Raw genomic sequence first — 20,924 nt, forward strand, 5'->3', positions numbered from 1 at the left:
ATACCATTTTTGCAGCAGCAGGTATTTCTTCGTTCATCACTCAAAACTTCACCAAGGCAGCTCCCAAAGTGAAACAGATCAGCAGGATTTTAATCAAAATGGCAGATACTTTAAATGCCAGAGGAAAAGACAGATCTTCATATACCTGGTGGGGTCAATAAGAGACCATGCTCAATGGACTAACTAGGAGAAAATAGGAAAAATTACAGCAGTGAGTGCTAGAGTGGAAAAGTATGTCGAGTTGTTGATTTTTTGTTTCCCCTTCCCCAAAAAATACTAAGATAATACAATTGGCAGAAAGTACCTTTCTGACAGCATGAATAGTATGATCCTCTGCTTATTCTGTCAATGCTTTGGTTAGTCACTTCTTCCAAATCTGTGTATCTGCTAATGTCTACTGCTTCAACCCTAAAATATTACAAATATACACAAAAATTGTCTATGAGCAGAGACTACATGGAATAAGCAAGTACTGCAGCACAGTCCATCAGTCCAAGCCTGAAATAACAATGAAGTAAAAATTGCTGCTATCCCCAAAACACAGATTAAGTTTGGGAAAGCAGATTTACCATCCCTCAGACAATGTGCTCACCTGAACTTCAGAGCTCTTGGTACCTACATGAGCAAAGGAACCTCACCCACACTCCTCTCCCTAGGGAGTCATGCCTGCAACCTTTCAAATTCCCCCCTCTTCACAGAAACACTTCTTCATTAGCAGCACCACTTTTTGAGCAAATATATCACTTACCAGGACTAACCTCTTAGAGAAAAGCAACAAAAAAATAAATATATCCACAGAAGACAACATCACAGAAGGCAGCTCGTGTGTTAGTTGTTCATATGTGAGCAACAATTATTTACACACTAGTGTCTGCCTTTGTATTGTACTTAAGTCCTCTGAGGATTACAAATTTTCCTGCATGTTTGTTTGGGCACCTGGGTACTTACAAACTTAAATGCTTACTCTGGGAACAGTCAGGTTTGAAAATCAGGGTCTGATTTTGAGTGCATGTTTTACATTGACTAAAATTAGAGACTATGAATGCATTTTTTTCCCCGAAAGTACCATTGAACAGAAGAGAGCAGACTGTTCATTTGCTGACTTGCTAGATGTTTCTTACTGTTTCGCTCTTTTTGCAGCATGTTGATCTTCACTATGGAAAAAGCACGTGGTGAATTCTGCAAATTCCCTATCGAAAATAGCACACACAGCACAGCTGCCATTCCAAGGCATTTCCAACAAAACTGAGGCAGGAGGCTAACTCTCACTTTTAGCAGAGGCAACTCTGCTGAGGCCCTGAGGGCTTCTGTGTGCCAGTCAGACTAGATCAGGCACAGCAAAGGAGCAAAGGAATGTAAAAGACAATTTAAACTTAAAATACCTTCCCAAAGCTCTCTGTGTATCTGCCATAGAAGTAGGTCTAGAACACAAAGACAGCGGCAGCGTGGGGGAGGAAGGGGGAAATCAAGGCACAACTGGTATGAAGAACATAAAGCTGAAGGTAGATGGTGGTCATCTCAAAATCAAAAACCTCAGCTGACAAAGGAGAGAAAGGGAGAAAAAAAATAAACTGAAAATGGTGAAGGCATTCCCAATAACATGTTTATAAGAATCAGGAGAACTGTAACATTACACAAATAATTATTACCATGCCATTAGAACTCCGTTTATGAGGAAAATCACATGTGGGCTCAAGTTCATCATAGAATTATTATAACAAAAATACCCCGAGCAGAAAGATACCAAGTGCCCTGCAGTCAGGGAATGAAGCCCTGGGTGCTCAGAGGAACTGGCTTTGTTGGGGCACACAGCAGCAGTTCCAGGATTTCTAGCTGTGCTGGTAACACAACTTTGTTTCATGACTCTGCACGTGCTCTCTTTCGTTAGGTGTGTTGGTGAAAACAGACACGCTGAGTGATATTGAAGTTCTCCAACTCAGAGATTAAGCCATGTACTTCAAGAAGAAATCCATGAACTTGTGTCTGGACAAGGAATTCACAAAACTACACTAATTTTTTCCAGCACTTCATATTGCTTTATTTAATGACATAAGTACAAACAAACAGAGCACGTATCTGTTCTCCTTTTCAGGCTGAGATGTATCCTCCTTTTTACCTTACTCTCACTCTGAGAAAGCAAGGGTCATCACATGAACAACAAAATGACACTAAACCCAAGGATACCACTCTCTTCTCTCCCAAAAGCACGGCTCTGAGTGCCTTAAACTTTCTGAAGCTTTTTGTTTGTTTTTTGTTTGTTGGTTGTTTTTTTTTACACCTGCACTGGCCTTTTCTTTCCACATGGCCACATATTTTCATTAATAAGCATTTTATCACAAAATAATTGGCTTTTGCATGTCCCTGAAAAAGAAACAGCTGTAAGAGGTAAACAGATTATGATAATTCCAGTATTAATGAAGTCTGGAAGAAGTCTGAATTGCTTCAGGGAGGAAACAGGCTTAGTCACTTTGAAATAGAATTTTATCTGATTTGCTGTTCAACCTTTTTCAGTGCAAAAAAAATTTATTATACACAGTACTACCCATGTGTTGCAGACCATATGCAGCATTCATTAGCACATAACTGTAACCTTCCTCTCCAGCCACAGTAAATTATCACTAAAGACTTTGGCCATTTTATTACAGTATTTTAGGAAAAATATTCCATTCCTGCAAGGACACCATTTCAGTTCTTTAAACACAGCCACACAGAATGGCAAACAAATAATGCAGCATAACTAATGTTTTTACAGTCTTCCTTTGCTAGTGTGCTTCTGTATATGTATATCATGTCCTGCATTTGGACCAGAGCATCTCTCAAGCCTTACCCAGCTTGAGTCTGCACAAAAATTATGGATTCTGAAAGCATTACCTTCTGCAGTCTTTGTTAAGTGCATTCAATAATAAAATCAAATTCTCAGTGATAGTAACACTCATTTCCAATTGCTCAACAAGGCCAGATCAAGTATATTGTCTCTGAGGAACCCTTCCCAGCTGAAGACTGGGCAAGCCCTGTGAGCAGACACCTGAAATCACCAGTTCCTGGGACAGCTGTGTAGAAAAACACAATAGTCCAGGGGGAAAAAGCCAGGAGAGATTTTCAAAGTTTAAAAGGATATTTATCAGCATCTCTAGCTCTCATTCTCTGTCTCACTGAATGTTTGGAACTTTCTCACAATTTAAGTCAGCCACAGATAGAAGTGGTACCACCTGCATTACTGCTGCTCTTGGGCTACAGGGCCAACACTGGCCTCCAGGTCCAGGGCTGTAGGAGTAGATCTGCTACACACACGTCACCTGCAAGGAGCACTCCCTACAGCAACCTATTCTACCTTTCCACCTGGAGAGAATTAGTTAGTTTGCTCCAGGCACAATCTCAGGAGCAAAAGTAACACCAACAAAGTGTGGCGAGCCAAGGGACTAGGACCAGGACCCTGAAATGGAATGATCAAGTGCTAAAATCCAGAAAAATGTTTATCTGTGCACTTATCTAGACTTTTTAAATATATCCTTTTCCAGATATGAAAAAACCCAACTCTTCTACATCCCTCACAGACACTGTTCCATCATCTTTTCTCCCTCACAAAAAAAAAAATTATTGTACTTATACAGCAATTTCTACTTCCTTGACCTGGTTACTTACAATAATCACACTATCATTACCTTTCTGTATTCACTACATGCACAGTGGCTCATGGCACAGGCACATGACACATGCCCTGTTTGTCATGGCACTTGCTGGAAACCCTTTCTCCAGAGCACAAGAGAGAGAACTAATGGATTTTGCTCTGTGAGCCAAACTTTTGAATGAGAGTCAGCATATTGAGCAAGTCAGTTCTCAGTGCCAAAGGCAGCTGGTTGGCTAAGAGCTCCTGATTATTTACAGAGACAGAAATACCTCCACAGACTTGAACCTGAAAACACTTATGGGAGTAACATTAGGAGGTTTTAAATCTTTCTTTCTGGTATTTGGAGGTCACAGAATTTAGATCTTTGGAAGAAATTATCACAGTAACTGATAATAGGCAGAGGCATTTGGATAGGAGTGAGGAACTTGTTAAACATGATAATCTGCAAGAACATGAACAACATGAACAGTTTATGATTGGCTTCTACACTAACACAGAAACAAAATACAACAGAATTAAAAGCATCCTGTGGCAAAGAAAAATAAGGCCACTCAGCTACTGGAAGAAAACACAATGGGGATCAGATTTTTACATAATTATGTACCATTGTCCTGGTTTTGCATCATGCAAAAGCAAAGGATGTTTTCCATCAAGCAAAACATCAGATTTGTTTCATGCCTGTCCCACTTCTGTCTTTCATTCAACAGAATGGCAATGAATGTCCAGCACAGCCATTAAAAACTGCAGCATTTTGGGTGTCCAACTGCAACTGCAACCCAGACTGCCCACAAATATATGTAAACCACTGCACAGCATGTCTGACATGCAGCCAACATCACACGCAGATTATGGTGACACCAGACCACAGGACTCACAAGGCTGTCACTGTTATGAATACTGTAACCTTACAACTATGCAGCTCCATGGCTGTTAATATGTTCTCTTTTTCCCTAATAAAACAGGATGACACGCAGCAAACTGCACCATTTTCCAAGTCAAGAGTATGTCTTCATCATATCTCTCGAGAATTCTGCTTCTGCCTGAGGCACATAAGAATAAAATACAGAAAGGCAGAAATACCCAAAGAATAGTCATAAATTCTCCTGCTTAAAATAAAAAATGTACAATTAAAATTTCTCCAGGAAGTGGAAAGTATATTCTTTTCTAGGAGCTGAGGTTTTAGAAATTCTTACAACATAGTTTACTGTATTCCTACAAGGATCCTAAGGCCAGTCTATCTTTCCAAGGCTGATAAGCACAGTCTGTAACTTTCTTATCAGCTGTACATCAGGATTCTACCCATCCCACTTCATCTTCACCAAATCTAGTATTTATATAACCCTGGCTAGATTTGTAGACAATCTTATTATGGTACTGCAGGTTATCTCAAGTGTTTTACAAATGTAAAGAAAGTAGGATTAGAAATAACTTCGTGCTGCAAGTCCTCATCCTTCTTCATTCATTGAAGAGTTTCCACCATAACACTAGCTGGCTTCTTGCCATTCCTAACTTCTTAATTTTCCTTCTAAATACTATTCACTATTTTCAATTTCTCACCCAAATGATGTCCATCTTAGTTTCAGTCCTATCAGCTCATTTTTTCATGAGCTTTCTCCACCCCATATCCAGCTACTATATTCACCTCCCAGACTCGTTTTTACTAGACTAAACAAAACCAACTCACCTCATCTCCTGCAGGTGAAACTTTCCATTCCCTGGTCACTGAAGTAACTAATTTGTAACTCCATTGCAAGATTACCCAGGGCTTTTTAGAATGTGGGAGACTAATTGCAGACAATATTCCATAAGTTCCTCCATTTCCTGCATAGTGGAGTGAAATTGTCTGTGTTTCCAATAGTAACACTAACAGAAAATACACAGGAACACCCTGCCAACTTCTGGCCCAGAAAGGTTTGTTGCATGCAACCAGTTCTCAGCAAGATGTTACAGTTTGATCCTATTAAACTTAATGCCATTCTTGTTTTACTTCTCTATTTTTTTTCTGATATATCTATTTTTACCACGTCTTAAAGATGATAAATTTATTAATAAATTAATGGTGGTCCTGTAAACAAGCAAAGTGTGGTTTGGTTTTTTTTAACCGAAATACAATACAATCCATTGAATTCAACACAGTCCTTTAGCTGGACTCTTATTCTCAGAAAACTTCCAGTCTCTGTCAACAGACATAACTAATATTCAAAAAACTGGAATAAACAGCCACAATGAGCAGCACAGAGATTTTAATCCTATCTACCCAGTCATGGAGAGAATTGCTAAAATCTGGGTTAATACTTCCAATCCTTAGTCAGAAATTAAAGTCTGTGCAATTCAAATAGTATGCCAGAATTAGATTTGCTTGTGCTAAGGATTCCATTAAGCCAAAAATTAAGATCTGGAACAGCTTCAGTTAAAATCAAAGTAGTGCATTTCTACTGACAGATATAATCCAGGAGAGTCATTGTGCTGAGACCGAACTCATAGCTCTTCTCTTCACAGGAAATTAATTTGGGACAAATCCCAGATGCACTGATTTTCAGAGGGGAGTTTTGTCAAAAAAGAAAAAAAAACCCAAACAATCAGCATTTCTTCAATGACAACCACTGGACTGGAACGCCGTGAATAAGGCACAGCCTCCAGTTAGGAAGACCACAGAAATAAAGATAATTACTTGCATTGCAATTTTATGAAGCAGATTCTCACAAACAACCTCATGGCAATTTTTAACTACTTCATATTTCTGCTGTACTCAAAAACATTATATAAACATTAGGTATAAAATATTTATCTCTTATCTATTTATCTGTACTGGACAGGGATTGCTTTTATTTTTAGCAAGATGAGAGATTACATATGTCAACACAGACAATTTTAAAAATTAAGAAGGGAAGATACCACTCTCAAGAGCCATTTCACTTGAAGTTTCTTCATCATTTGTCTAAAGGCTGCACAGATCAGGCTGGCTTAAATCTAAAATACAAGAAATATTCTGTATTTATGGCTGCAAGTCTTTAGACTTGTCTATAGACAATTTATGTCAAGCGTGACGTTATGGTTGTTTTCTTGATGCAGTTACATACGAGATCACCTCAAGACCCAGAAAGTCATTGCTCCCCCTCTTGAGCCTACAAATGCCACATCTGTGCATCTGCATAACACAACGCACTGTGCACTGTTACCACAGGAGGCAAAAGCAAAGCGGCACTAAAACTTTCAGTGACAAACATTTAAGGTTTATAGTAACAGAATAATAGAGGCAAATATTCAGCTTTAGCCTCCAAGCAAAGATATCCAGAGGTTTCAAGCTATTGCATAAGCATGTTTCTGTAATCTTTGTTGCTCCAACGCTGGAAGCTTTTACTCAGGCAAAGCTCTTTGAAGTTTCTTTGAGAACTGGCTCTCTGCAGATGCAAAAACAAATTATTAAGCCAGCTCAATAGGGAGTAGACTTATTGTACATACTTGATTTTAAAAGAAGCTAAAGGAAGGAGAATGTTGTTTCTTGGGTTTTTTTGTTGGTTTGGTTTTTTTTTTAATACAACATTAGAATGCTTGTTAAGAAGGAAAATATACCACCATCTGAGCTGAATCAGAAAAGCTGTTTTAATACCACAGAGTTTTTAACTGGGTCAAGCACGCAAATGAAACCTTGAAGTGACCTGATAAGATAAAAATATAATTACCAAAGTGATGTCTAAACAGAATATCACATTTAACTTAAGTAAAACCAGGTAGCATGTCAACAAGATATTTCACCAGCAGGCCAGTGAGGTATTTGGAAGAGAGCACCCAAAGTACCATTACAGCCCTTAACGTACCAAATCATGCCTTTAACTAGAGACTGCCCTTCTAAGCAGAATATGCCTTAAGTCTCAGGTGTTGCTTGCACCTTCCACCTCAGATATTAAGAGGCTATGTCTACATCTTTATGCCTTTTATATGAGGAACATACTAAGCCCCTCACTAGAAAGGCAAAACCCCTCCATCCTCTCTTTATATTGCAGCAGTCAAATCATCAGGGAAAGTATTTAAGTAGGAATTAAAGGACAAAATATTTGAAGTATTTGCTTACTTTGCACTTGCTCCTAGTCCTTTACTTCACACTAAAATCAATCGTGCTGCAGCCAGGATTCCACAAGCAGGATTATTGCCGTCCATGTGGGACTCATACATGACCTGGATGCTGTAAGTGTGAATGCTATCTTTTCCTAGTAGAAGTGCACTCCTCAGCATTTAGAAATGCCTTTGCTGACCTAGAGAATTGTTTTCAGCATAAGTTATTTAAAACTAAGGTTTTGCAAACCTCTAACTTAGTTATCAGACAGTAAAAAAAAAGCAGTGCAGGGTGGGAAATGAGCAAAGTTCATTCATATTTCGGCTTAAGGTTTCCAGGCAGTGTCTGCTGAAGTGTCCACTGTAGCTTCACAAATCAATAGGACTTACATTGGAATAAGAATTACTGAGCTGGACCATTACATTTTATTATTGGATGAAATAACTCACTATTTTAAGATCTCTGCCTTGTACTGTGAAAAGGGTAAATCAGAAAATAGCTCCTATCAAGACAATCATCTCATAAGGAAAAGTACAACCAGTCCACACTTAAACAGAAAGAAAACAACTTAAGCACACAAAAAAGGACTGGTAGGGCTTCAATCACCATTAAAGGCACACACGCTGCAGCTGACCAGTGGCTTTTGTATAAAATACCCACGTGCTCTTTTAAATTTGAATTCAGAGATGATGGGATGTGTTTTTATGAGAAATTAGGAATCTGAATATATTTGCATATAGTGAAAAGCTACTGAACAATTGTTCAGGATATTTTAAATATGAAGACTTTTTATTATTTACATCTGTCCTAAGTCAGCTATTAAGTGTAATTTCATTTATGCACCGACCATTGGAAATATTCCAGTAACTCTCACCCTGTAAAATGGTGATGGATAGTAAAGAACAACAGGAAAGCAAAAGAGACTGCAGCCAGAAGCCTATATCCTGACATGGAAAAGGTTAGAAGGAAAACGTGTGTGACAACATTTTAAATTGTTAAGACTCAAAAAACGACAGGATGAGCAAATCTGGAAACTGGTATGAAAATCATTTGTTGTCTTTAGCCACCCTGAGAGGAAAAAAAAATAAATCATGTCAATGTATTTTTCCTTCTGCAAGTGGGCTTATCCTGTAAAGAGCCAAAGCTATCCTTGTTTGTGACTTTCCTATCCCTGCTCTCTGAAGACATTGCTCATTTTCAGACAGTCATTTAGACACATCAGCATTCATGTAATTCACAATCCACAACTTTGTTCTGTGCACGTAACCATTTAAGTTCTAGTTGCCAGTAAACATGAGTCTCAGAATATTTTAAAGCAACAGCAAAGCACATTCACACATAGGTGAGACGGCAGGATCAGCAAGTCACCTAACACTGTGGAAGGCAATTTATTTTCATGTATTTTAACTGTCAGTCTGTCTTGTCCCCAGGTATTCTGAAGCCCTTAGCAGGTGATCTGAAGTTCAGATTAATTAAATTGAAAATCAATTATAAAAGGGAATCAAATATATTTTCAAATGCCAGTAGGCACCCCCTCAAAGCACCTAAACAAAGCGAACACACATATAAAGAAAAAAGTACATATATTACTACAAATCAGAGAATTCTTTTAAAATGTTTCAATTTTCTAAAGAAAGGGATGTTTATGTAGAAGGACATCAATGCTGGACACAGTAGCCACCCAAGTGCACAGCAAAATATAGGGGATTTGTGCCTATAGAATGACCCTGTCCCAAATATTATATTAAAGAAAAAAATAAAAGCAGTAGGGAAATGTTAAATAATATTAGAAGAGAAACATGCAGACTCCAATACATCAACTTCCATATGCTTAACTACAGCACGGACTCCCTGTGTTGCACCAGGAAAAGCACTTGTACAAAAGCCCCATATGTGAGTCTGTAAATCTGGCCAACGAATGCAGAAGGAATCGCTTCAAACAGGAGAAGAATCACCCAAAATCCCAAGGCCAGGATAAGATACTGAAGAGCTACCGAGATGGAAACTGTTCAGTTTTAAGTACTTCTGGTTTTCTCTTACTTCATTCTTCACAATTAGATCACCTCCATCAGCAATTTCCACTGCTGGTTTATCACCTCAGCTCTCCACCAACATTACCCTAGCTCATCTGATTTAGTTTCTCATCCCTTCTCTATTTTCTGTTTCTTAGATATAATCAGGCTTGGCTTAAAGTCATAACAGTTTTTACTTTCTTCTTGGGATTCCAGAGAATTTTTATTTGCTCCAATTAATCTTATTTTAGCACAATTATAATCTGTGTTCTATAGACTGCAAGAGTCCCAGTACTCCTAACATTAAGGGACACATCATTTTAAGCTGAGAGGTATAGTCTCTCCTAGTCAGCCTTGCTTCTGCTAGAAGTGAACTAAGGCAATAAATGAAAAAAACCAAACAGATAACAAAAAAAACCCAAACAATCCCAAAAAACCAACCACCAATCACCCCAACTCTAATGCCAGGGTGACAGCCGAGTATAAAGTAGAAATAGCAAAAAGATGGGAATGCAGATAAAGCCAGCACAACAGGAGGGTGTTTGGAAGCAGCTGCTTGGTGGAAGGAGATTTACACAGAGAACGGACTGGGTAAGAAAAACGCAGCCTAAGAGCAAGAGAAGGAAGCAAATGTTTCCTTTTACAGCTTCTGCACCAATTGCTGTTACACAGTTAAGCAATAGAGACCCATGTTTTGCATGCGAAGCATTGCAGTCATCCGCAACATTTTTTCCTAGAAACCAGTTTCCACAACAGGAAATTTCAGCCTTTTTGCCTATAACAAAAGTTAAAATGCAGATGGAGAAAGGAGAGAGAAGGGGATGGCAAATGGATCAAAATGAAGCAAAGGACAGGATTAGCTTATTTACTACAAAGATAATGTGACTATTGCAAATAAACCAGACCATCCTAAATGGCACTTGACAAGAATACAGACACTTTCCAGAGATTTTGCATCTGTTTTCTTATGATGAATTCACAAGCCTTATCTTGTCCCAATTAGGTACTTCATATAGCTCTGATGCCTCTGCCAACACAATTTACCCAGAACTCTTAATTAGCCTCACACACAAAAAAATAAACATATAATTACCAGACAAATTACATGTTCTGTAACTCCTAAAAGCAATTCATTACAGGAATGTTGTGCACTTAGAACAGATTACCTTAATTCTATTTTCTGTTTATCCAATTACAACTGTCGTTTCTAATTGTATTGTAAATTGTGTTGAGCTGGAAGGTGGCTATAAAATCCCTGATCTTTCTTCTTTCATAGTGGTTCGACATATGCAGTGTGTTTCCACTAGACACAAAATCGATGCAGTAAAAACAAAGCAGCCCTACTGTTAAATCTAGTCACATGGAGCGGCAAGCTGGTCAGCACATATAGACAAAACTTTGTATCAACAAAGTTACAGGCAGAAATCTTGAACCAAACTTTAGGAGACTAAAAAAAAACCACAAAAAAACAAAAAACCACACTGTCAAGAAAAGAAAACAAAAGGAAAAGATAAGCAGCTTCTCACCCAGCAATACCTTAAATGAGACATGTTTATAGAAATAACTTGCTCCAAGATGCACAAAAGGCAGGTTAGAAATAGTCATGTGCTCTGACCAGAGGCTGTGGAGCAAGACCAGCAGTGTTCTCAGTCGTGCTGCAGCAGGTAACTGGTGACAAGAAGAGTCCAGTCCATCTGCATTAAAAGCCTCAAAGGAAATTACTTTCCCAAACCTATGATGGAGACAGAAAGCCTAAAACACTGACTGAAGAGTCATCTGGTAATGAAGCACCTCCCCAGGAGAGCTTACTCAAAACGTAGATTAAGGGATACATAATTTTAAAGTTGAAAGGTCTTTGGTCTCAATCTGAAAAAATCTACTTTATCCAGGCTACTCCAAGGTGGGTGTGTCTGATCCCACCAGGAAATTACACTACCTTCAGCAAATTTAACACACTAAAATAGTACTCTCCATTCTGGGGAGTAGGTAAATCAATGTACTTGAAGGAAAATATTAGAAGTATGAAGATTACAACATTTTATTCTCTCACCCTTCCTCTCTGCCTTCAGCAAGGGAATCTGGAAGAAAGCAGGGAGAAGAACCTGCATGTACACCAAAAAAATGAGACCCAGCTTTCTCAGACCAGATCTTGCCCAAATATGAAACAAAAGATGACTTTCAAAAGAAAGAGAAGTAATTTTGGAGCTGTGTGTAGAACATCACAGTGTTTTAATTAAATCTCATCCACAGCTCTCCAATGTGCTGCTTAGTGCGTTACAGCCAAAAGGGACCGCACTTCTGCTTTGAACTTGTCCCTGTCCGAACACAGGGCAATCTTGCTTAGCATTCTGTTCTATAAATGTATTATCAAATGGAGATGTTTCACTGTTGCCCATGCACTAGAACTTTAGAACCAGAGTTTATGACCTCAGATATGTTGCTGGATTTCATAGGTCAGTTTAGTTCAGTCTCTGTGGCTGTTGAGGAGATCAGGTGAGTAGTAATAGATTATACAAACCATTTAGATAGATACATTTGTGAATTATTTCTTTAATCTCCATGTGAAGCTTAAAGAGACAATATTCAAACAAAACCTTAGTCACAAATTTGGAATAGAAACAGTTGCTTTTTCAAGAGATTAATCAACCACAAAGGTTAATCAGGTAACCCTATATGCTCCTCAGCCCACCCCAGTAGGCAACAATAGACCCCTCATGCTTTAGTCCCAGAAGGCACAGACCTTTCTCCAGAGAAATTTTGCTCTTCCCCAGATAAGAGATAACATGGACACCTGGGGCCTCCTTCTCCTTCCAAACACTCAGGCTTTTTGATCATTTAAGCTTCACATGTATGGAAAGTACAGGGGAAATTGCTGTTGGGAAAGATGAGACAGTGGTAAGTACATACCACTAACTTACAGCTGCTGGACACCAAGCAACCTCCATCTGCAACTTGGAATATCACATTTGCATATCAAGAAATAAGCTAGTTTTCCTGTTGGTCATTCAGCTTTTGTACTACATTTCTTCTACACACTGATTTCTCTCTGAAATATTCCCCCTTCTAACCAATCTTATTTTCAGTTCCGGTTTCACACAGAGCCTGTGAGTCTCAACCTTTCCCTGAGCCAACAGATTAAGTCTCAGGATAGAGGAAGATACATCACCACGGGCCTTCTAGCACAGCTTCTTTGAGTGCAAATACTCAAAAAGAAATGCTTGCTGGCTGCTATGCATTTACACAAGAGTGCAAAACCTTATCCTAGAAATAATGGGGACACCCAAGCATAATCCATGAGCAGCACTGCCTCTCCAGGGGCATGAGACCCCCCAGCCGAGTCTCCAACTTGAGAAGCCAGAGAGGCCCTGGGCTGGAAGGTGAACGTGCAGCATAACTGGAGCACTGCACTGAGAGAATCAAACCAGGTCCATTTTTACAAACTCTGCATCCAGCTTATGCACCTCCATTGCAAGCACAGGGTTTTTCTTTTAAGGACATTAAGTCTAAATCTAATATAAATAGCCAATGATGCTGCTACAGTTTTCTTTCTTTATTTCAGTGAAGCGCAGAAGAAAATCTCTCAAGGATTTAAACAAACTATATGGCAACAGATGGTGTGGAGACAATCCAGGCTGGGCTCCCTCGGCAAAATCCACACAACTCCATAGCACCAGGGAAGAGGGGAGGTAGACGAGCAAGAGGAAGAGGGAGGAGGGGGGGAGAGAGAGGGAGAGAGAGAGAAGAGTACATGCAAAGCTGGCCCAGATGATGACAGATTTCTAACAAATGAAGACAGTTGTGGACTACAGTTTCTTTATTCATCTATACAAAACTCTCTGTACCATCACTGATGTAGGCAGATCTACCCCACAGATCTTCCAACCAAGCCCAAAAAAATTATAAATAAATTCTTCAAATTAAATTGTTAGTTCAAATAAGTGACAAATATAAACCACACTATTAAACTGTCTATTCAAATAATCTAAGCATCCTCTCAAAAATAATTAATGGATGAAAAATGAAAAATATGTTTGACATGATATCAAGGCCCTTCTGTTCTGTTCACTGCATAATTTTGTTAGGAAGAATATTTTCAGTTATGTTCTCTGGATATATTCTGATTGACAGAAATGTCTTATGTGCTTTATAATAGTCTATTATTATTTTGTAGCTTAAAGGGAATAATTTTTTATTTTATATTTGAGAATGTCCTTGGCAAAAAAAATAAATAAATCCAAAGATGCAACCAGGAATGTCTACAAGCAGAAAATTATGCTGAAGATCTGTTGCCCTAATTTTACAGCTTTAGAGTCTGCTGTATTGTAATTACCTATATGCAGGCAACAGTTTGCAGAGATCGCACAGGTGATCTACAACAGTGACTTACTAGCAGTTTTAAAATGTTATTGCTCAAAACAAAGACACAGATTTCTATTTTCAAGAATTGTAAGAACAGACAGTTTGAAGAGAAAGAAAACAGTACCTTTGAGATGAAAATATATCACTCTTACTGCAAATGGCTAGATCCAAGTGAAGCCAAGTGCTCCTCTCTCCCTAAATAAGAGCAGTTCATAGGATCCCATCCTGCAACCTGGGCTCAGCTGCAACTGTGTCAACTCAAGCAAGCCACAAAAAACAGGAACTTACCTACACCTGAGCTACATCAAAAATCAAGTAAACTCTAGAAGATTTCAATTTCCTACAATCTGCTTATCAGTTACAGAAATTCCCAAAGACTATCTTCCTTCTACTTAGGAAAATTAAACCAAATATCCCTCCCTCCAACTCCACAAGAGTGACAGTTCAAGTCTACTTTCATGATATTCCACAAAATCCTCCATGCTTTTCTTTGCTAAATTAAGAGGGAAAATTTTGTGTGGACAACAGAATGAGGAAGAACATAATCATCTCAGAAATAGCTAGGAAAATCCTTTAGAAAAGAAAATAGAGCAGGGGAGAGAGAGCAAGAAAGCAAGGCTCACATTAATATAACGCTCCTCCAAGTTTTGAGACACAGCTCAAAGCAGCAAATGCTGCAGCTCTCGCTGTTAGAACTTTGCTTTCTCACAGCGATGACAGTACCAGAACAGCAGTGTCAACCAGCACGCTGTATCACAGCCACCTCATGCTCCCAGAGAGCTGGCTCCTGCTGGAGAAAAGCACAAGATATTGTACCCACTCACTTCATTCACCTCAGTAAGAAAGATGTCAAGCATATTTCTAATGATTTAATAACAGTGATTATGGCATATGTGTGTAAAAGGTACAAATGCAGAAGATGAGCCTTGTTCTAAAAATCTTTATGGATGTGCAAGGCAACTATATTTTAAAAAATACATATAGATTGACTTTTATGGACATGATCAAGTAAACAGATTTGCAAGAGGAGGTCAATGCTACCGTTTTTTTGCAGTTCAAAATAAAAATGAGAATATCTGAAAGTTACACTTCCCATAGCAGCACTAGTACAGCTAGATGGAAAGCAAATCAAATTCAACTGTTTCTTTGAACGGGGCAGAAGCTGGAAGTATTGTGTGCAATGGAATAGGGCAGGCTACTATATCTAGTCCTGAAACACCAGTTACATGAATATAGATATTTTTGCACTAAAGCATTTGTTAAACGACAGCTTAATCTCACAGTCTCTTGCAACGCTAACCAAAGTCAAAGTTAGTATCATGCTCAGGAGCATAGTTCTGTGCACATGCTAATAGCAGTTATCAGTAAGGGTAGGAATGAACAGTTAGAGAATTTAAATTTAAGATTTTCTCTAAAAATTCAGGACTGCTTTTACAAGCCAACCAGATGAGCTGGACAGAAATCTGTAAAACACATATGGAAGACATGCAAATTGATGAGCACATTCCATGAAGTATGATCTCCAGAAAAGATTCTACAATAAAAACCAAACCAAACACCCCCCAGTATTCATCACAACAGTTTTTAAAGCATAAGAATTGAGGCACGCTTATGCATAGTGCATGTGTGAAGTGTGGCTTTAGAACTTTTTTTTTTATGATCACTGTGCTATGAAGACACGTGGCAAAGTAGTAAGATGTGTAGAGGAACCTTAAGAGCTGTGTACAAAGTTGTCTATGGATAAGGGAACATAAATTCTCAGTACCAGAGACGGGAGTCTGGGTGTGCTCTGACCAAAGTTACAAGGCTGGGCTTAGAGTTCTGGTTTGCACAAGTGTGGTATGGTTTTGGTGCCTCAGGAATGAGGAAAACCAGAGCAATTCCAGCTATATCCATAGTGAGCTGAAAATGACAGGTAATGCAAACATCTGCAAGTATTTCAGTAAAATACCTGAAAAATACCCAGCAAAAGAATGAAAAAGATTTAAAAGTACAGTTTCACTCACTACTTACTCACAGTTAGATGTCGTCATAAATATTCCAGCAGCACTATGGGACTCGGGGGCCTGGCAGATGAGTTGAACATGAGTCAGCAGTGCACCCTTCCGGTGACAGAGCCTAACCAGGCTGCAGCAGCAAGGGCACAGCCAGCTGCTTGTGGAGAGGGATGATTCCCCTCTTCGGTACTCGTGAGGCCACATCTGCAGTCCTCTGTCCAGTTTTGGGTTCCCCATACAAGATACCAATACACCTGAGTGTGTCCAAAGGACTGGAGTGCAGGAGGTGCAAAAAAAGGCTGAGGGAACTCTTTTGCCCAGAAAAGGGACAGGTAAGGGCGGGTATAATTGCAGCCTACACCTACACAGAGACAAGAGTTGGACTCAGAGACTCACAGCAAAAGAACAAGAGCCTGTGGTCACGGTACAGAGGGAAATTCTAATGAGCTATAATGAAAATATTTGCAGTGAGAAAGGTTAAGCACTGGAACATTATGGTTGAAAGACACTAAGTATTCCTGGATGTAATTATAATGCATAGGGGCTTTTTTCTCACTTCTAAAGGAAACAAATCTTTTATTACTGTTGCAGAACTAACCATGATGTTCTGTTTTAGAAAGGCATCATAAAGACTTTCATTTCTAATGATAGCATGTAGTGAAACAAATGTAACTAAGTTTAAAACCAAATGCTCAACTCAGGAAACATTCTTAAGTAATGTTTGGTTTGGTATCTCTTGAATGTCAACAGATCAGAGATGAATAAACAGCCAGTCTGTTTCCAGCATCCTCCAAGGGATGCTAACGCACAGCGGGTTGGCACAGATGCCCCAGACACAATTCTCATCTTGTTTCAGCAGACTATCCTACATCTGAATATGGTTTAAGTCCATGGCAGAATTGAGGACCAAAGCCAAAGAACAGTTCATTGGCAAGAGAGCTCCTGCTAACAGCAGCTGATAAAATCGGCTGGAGGCAGAGCACGTGGCACTGTCCAAAGGGTCACTCTACGGCGCCGTCGGGATCACGTAGGTACCGTACACCCTGAAGTGTTACACTGGCTTATTGGTAAGGTTTTGACAGCAGATGTCAGGTGAAGGCAGATCAGCCTTCAGAAAACATTTCAGTTTTGTTGGCTTCACATGCCTGTCAATTTTCAGCCTATATCAAGCAACATATCTCTTCAGCTGGTGCAGGGAAACTCGAACCAAACTGAAGCAGAGTATAGACAGCTGGGCTGACGGAGGAGGCAGTCTCAACTACGCACCGTTCACAGCAGATGTTCACACGGGGACTCAGTACTTCAAAAGCTGTATGTCCTGCATTAATCACTGCATACTCCAAATGTCTGCACAGCTCACACTTAGAAACTAGAACAACTTTTTCTTTGGAGAGAGATGGCTCTGTGAGACTCACATTGACATGGTATTTATTAGCTACAGAGAATATGGTAAGCTTACCTACTCCGAGTCATTCCAGTAAAGTCTTTAGCAGTATAGAGCATTACAGATGACTTCTCATTCTGTGCTTTCCACTTAGTTTACAATTAAGCATCATAAAACAACTACCTTGCACAGAACTCTTGTGCCACCTTTTTGTCACCCGTGCTTTGTAGACTATAGACAAGCAGGTACTACACATGCCCATATTTTGAAGTAAAAGTCATCTAAAACAGTACCAGCACAACACCACAGAGGAGGAAAATATCTGTTAGAGCCACACAATAAGGACATAAAAAAATGGCCTTATTAGAGTGCCAGGAGTGGGACCAAGCATCTTTTTTGCATATCCAGCCACCTCAGTGTAGGTGACAAAACAGAAGACTTGAAACACCGATCAACTTCACAATTTAGCCAACACTTGTGTGTTTCAGCTAAAATCCTGACACTGACTTGGAAGAGACATGTTACATTTCCAGTCCTTCTCCCTCAGACTTCATTTCCTTTGCCTTTATGACAGCACTGTGAATTTCACCTTCAGCTGACAGGAATTCTTTCCTAAATGACTGACACATGCAAGTCTCATAACTGCAATGTTCCAAACCCAGCTGCAAAACACTGCACATTGCAAAAGCCAAGTTAAAAATTAAGGCAATTTTAGTCACATGAACAAACAATTCATTCAGCCAGTTCAAACTATTGAAGACAGCTCTGTCAGATTGTCTTAACGCACAAAAGAACAATTTTCATTTCCTGAGTGGAATCACAGAATGTCAGGGATTGGAAGGGACTTCGAAAGATCATCTAGTCCAATCCCCCTGCCAGAGCAGGATCACCTACAGTAGGTCACACAGGAAAATCACAGAAGTCAAGTTTCAGCATGAAAACATTTTCTTAGCAAACTGTGATAACCCCTAAAATCAAAGACTGCGATATAATAATTACAATATTGGCAAACTGTTAACTTACTGAAACAAGAAAAATGCAATCTCTTTCATTTTCTAGTGGCTCCTACATAAGAGTAAAAAAAAAAAATACATTTGTATCAGTAACATCTGCATCTGCTACCAAGCATGAAGCTGATTCCGTAAGGACTTCTGACAGTATTTCATCACTCAGCACTAGCTAGGATCTTCAAATGTTCTTATACTGGCATAGAAAGTTAAATGATATACGTATCAAATAAAATTCCTAAATATATATATATAAAGCCAGCTTTACAAAGACGGGTAAATGTGCACAGTAATTTTAAAGCACACAAAATAACTGCCTCTGTAACTTGGTCACCGCAATAACATTTAAGATAGTAGCATTGACTGTAATGATCTCTCCATATAAATCAAGATGTCAAACTCATTGTTACAGAATCTCTGCTATAATTCAGCACTTCTTGTATGACATAAATTCTTGTATGACATAAGCCATTCAAAATACCAAGACAAATCTCTTACCCCAGTGGAAAAAGTCTTTCCCAGAGGTAAAAAGTTTGAAAAGTTCCAGGCTGATTTCTCAGTTGTAACTAATCATTGCATCTTTCCTGCTTCTTTTTCCTCCTCAAGTTACAAAACAATGTATCTGGACCACTTTATTTTTAGACAGATTCTGAGAGCTCTTTACTGTTCAAGTACTATTGAAAAGCCACTTATAAAGACTAAAAATATTTAATGAATAAGAAACCCTAAAGGCTACAAACATCAGAAAATAAGTTACAGTTAACATTGAACAGCCTGGTGAGCTGGAAAACCAGTAAACAACTCCCCACACTCGACCTCCCTTTAAGCTCTCATCTTTTCCACCACAGTGGGAGCTCCCCTCGGACTGCGAGACCAAGCAGCAGTCCATGCCAGAGCAGAGAGCTCAGTCCTGCGATGTGCTAAGCAGCTGGTGTTTCATAAACAGCAGCGATCACTTTACAAGACCAATGCTGCAGTGCCACCAAGGATTTTTAAAAAAAATGTTACAATGTTAAGGAAGATGAGATGGGTACCAGTCAATCGTGTCATTCCACAGTCTCAAAACAGATTACATAAAGAGATGTTTTCAACAAAACAATTTGTCATTATCTCCAGACAATGCCAATGAGGATTTCATGAACTACAGTAGGAGGTTAGAAGTATCTAGTTAGCAAAAATTTATTTTAATATAGTGAATACAAGAGCTGGTTCAAGCTTGCAAGACTACTGAATTTATAGACTGTAGTGGATCACAAAAGTCCAGTTTAATATGATTGTCCTATTACAACTACTGTTCTTAAACACATTCAAGTCTATTGCTTGGCCCTTCTTATAAGCACTGCAGCACATCTGCTTACGATTTTACATCTTATCCCCAAAATAATTTTATTGACCTACTATTTTAAGGTTGTTTTTACAGCCATATGTCGTATTTTCTAGTAAAACTTCTAAACTGACCAGCATTCAGTGTGCTAGAGAGTAAAATTTCATTAGGACTGCTTTTACAATGGACAGAAAGTTGGGCTTCAGGTCAGAACTCCAAAATATTTCAGAATATTTGAAGAGGGACCGAGAACACTGCTCCGTATGTTTTTTCATTTTTTAAAATACAGAGACACAATTAGAATCATCCTTTTTGAACTGCTTGCAGTGACTATTCATGATAGAGATCAACACAGTGAAGTATGTTAGACTAGCAAAAGCTTTTAATAAATTTCCTACCTTATCTGCCATTATCATGGAGGCTCCACCGTGAATTCCAAGAATTGGAATAGAAGTCTGAGAAGAAATAAAATCCAAAATCTGAGCTACTGCCTCCTGATCTGTATCATCTCCAAAAACCACTCCATGGATCTTGGTGCCTGACATCAGGTCGCAAACATGTGTTATGATGCTCTTAGGGTCAGTCTGGTTCACCAGAAGGGTCACTACATTGATATCAACAGTTACATCTGCTGCCATCTCCCTGGTCCAGAGAGCTCGGATGTCTCTCTCTGTGATGTACTTGGTCCTTCCCAGAATCACTGCAATGTTCAGGATGGGATAACTTTTCTCCACTCCACAAACAAGATCCAAAGGTGCCAGAAGAGCTTGGAGTACCAGGAGAGCACAGCCAATTTTCCTCATCTTTGCCAGCTTTACCCCCTGTAAAAGCAATCACATTGTATGAGAAAAACAACAGAAAGGAAAAAAATATATACTGTATATCTCCAATGAACGTTTTAAACAGAAAGCTTCTGGACACAATGTAAACTTCAGCAGCTTTCTATAATACATTCTTCACTGTAGTTTCAATTCAAGACTCTTAAATCTCCTCAAAAAATTGGTTTGCCAGTAACAGTATTACAACTGATCTCCTGCAAGCAAGGCAAAAAGAAGTAGCACAGGTTCAGAGAAAGACCCATTAAAATTCTTCCAGGATGACCAAAATTAAAGTGACTGAAATAATTAAAAAAAGACATTATCATCCTTCTCTTTAACCT

General features: G+C 39.0%; 1 protein-coding gene across 1 annotated transcript in view; it reads right to left on the reverse strand.

Moving 5' to 3' along the window:
• Positions 1 to 20,586, reverse strand: part of GRIN2A (glutamate ionotropic receptor NMDA type subunit 2A) — a 171,081-nt gene extending 150,495 nt beyond the window's left edge. Inside the window, exon 1 of the mRNA XM_010167098.2 lies at positions 20,164 to 20,586. Coding sequence (XP_010165400.1) covers positions 20,164 to 20,568 — 405 coding nt within the window. The 5' untranslated portion in view covers positions 20,569 to 20,586. The remainder of the gene's footprint in view (positions 1 to 20,163) is intronic.
• Positions 20,587 to 20,924: the final 338 nt, after the last annotated feature.

The sequence above is a fragment of the Antrostomus carolinensis genome, unplaced genomic scaffold (genome assembly GCF_000700745.2).
Source record: "Antrostomus carolinensis isolate BGI_N321 unplaced genomic scaffold, ASM70074v2 scaffold7714, whole genome shotgun sequence".
Classification (NCBI taxonomy): Eukaryota; Metazoa; Chordata; class Aves; order Caprimulgiformes; family Caprimulgidae; genus Antrostomus; species Antrostomus carolinensis.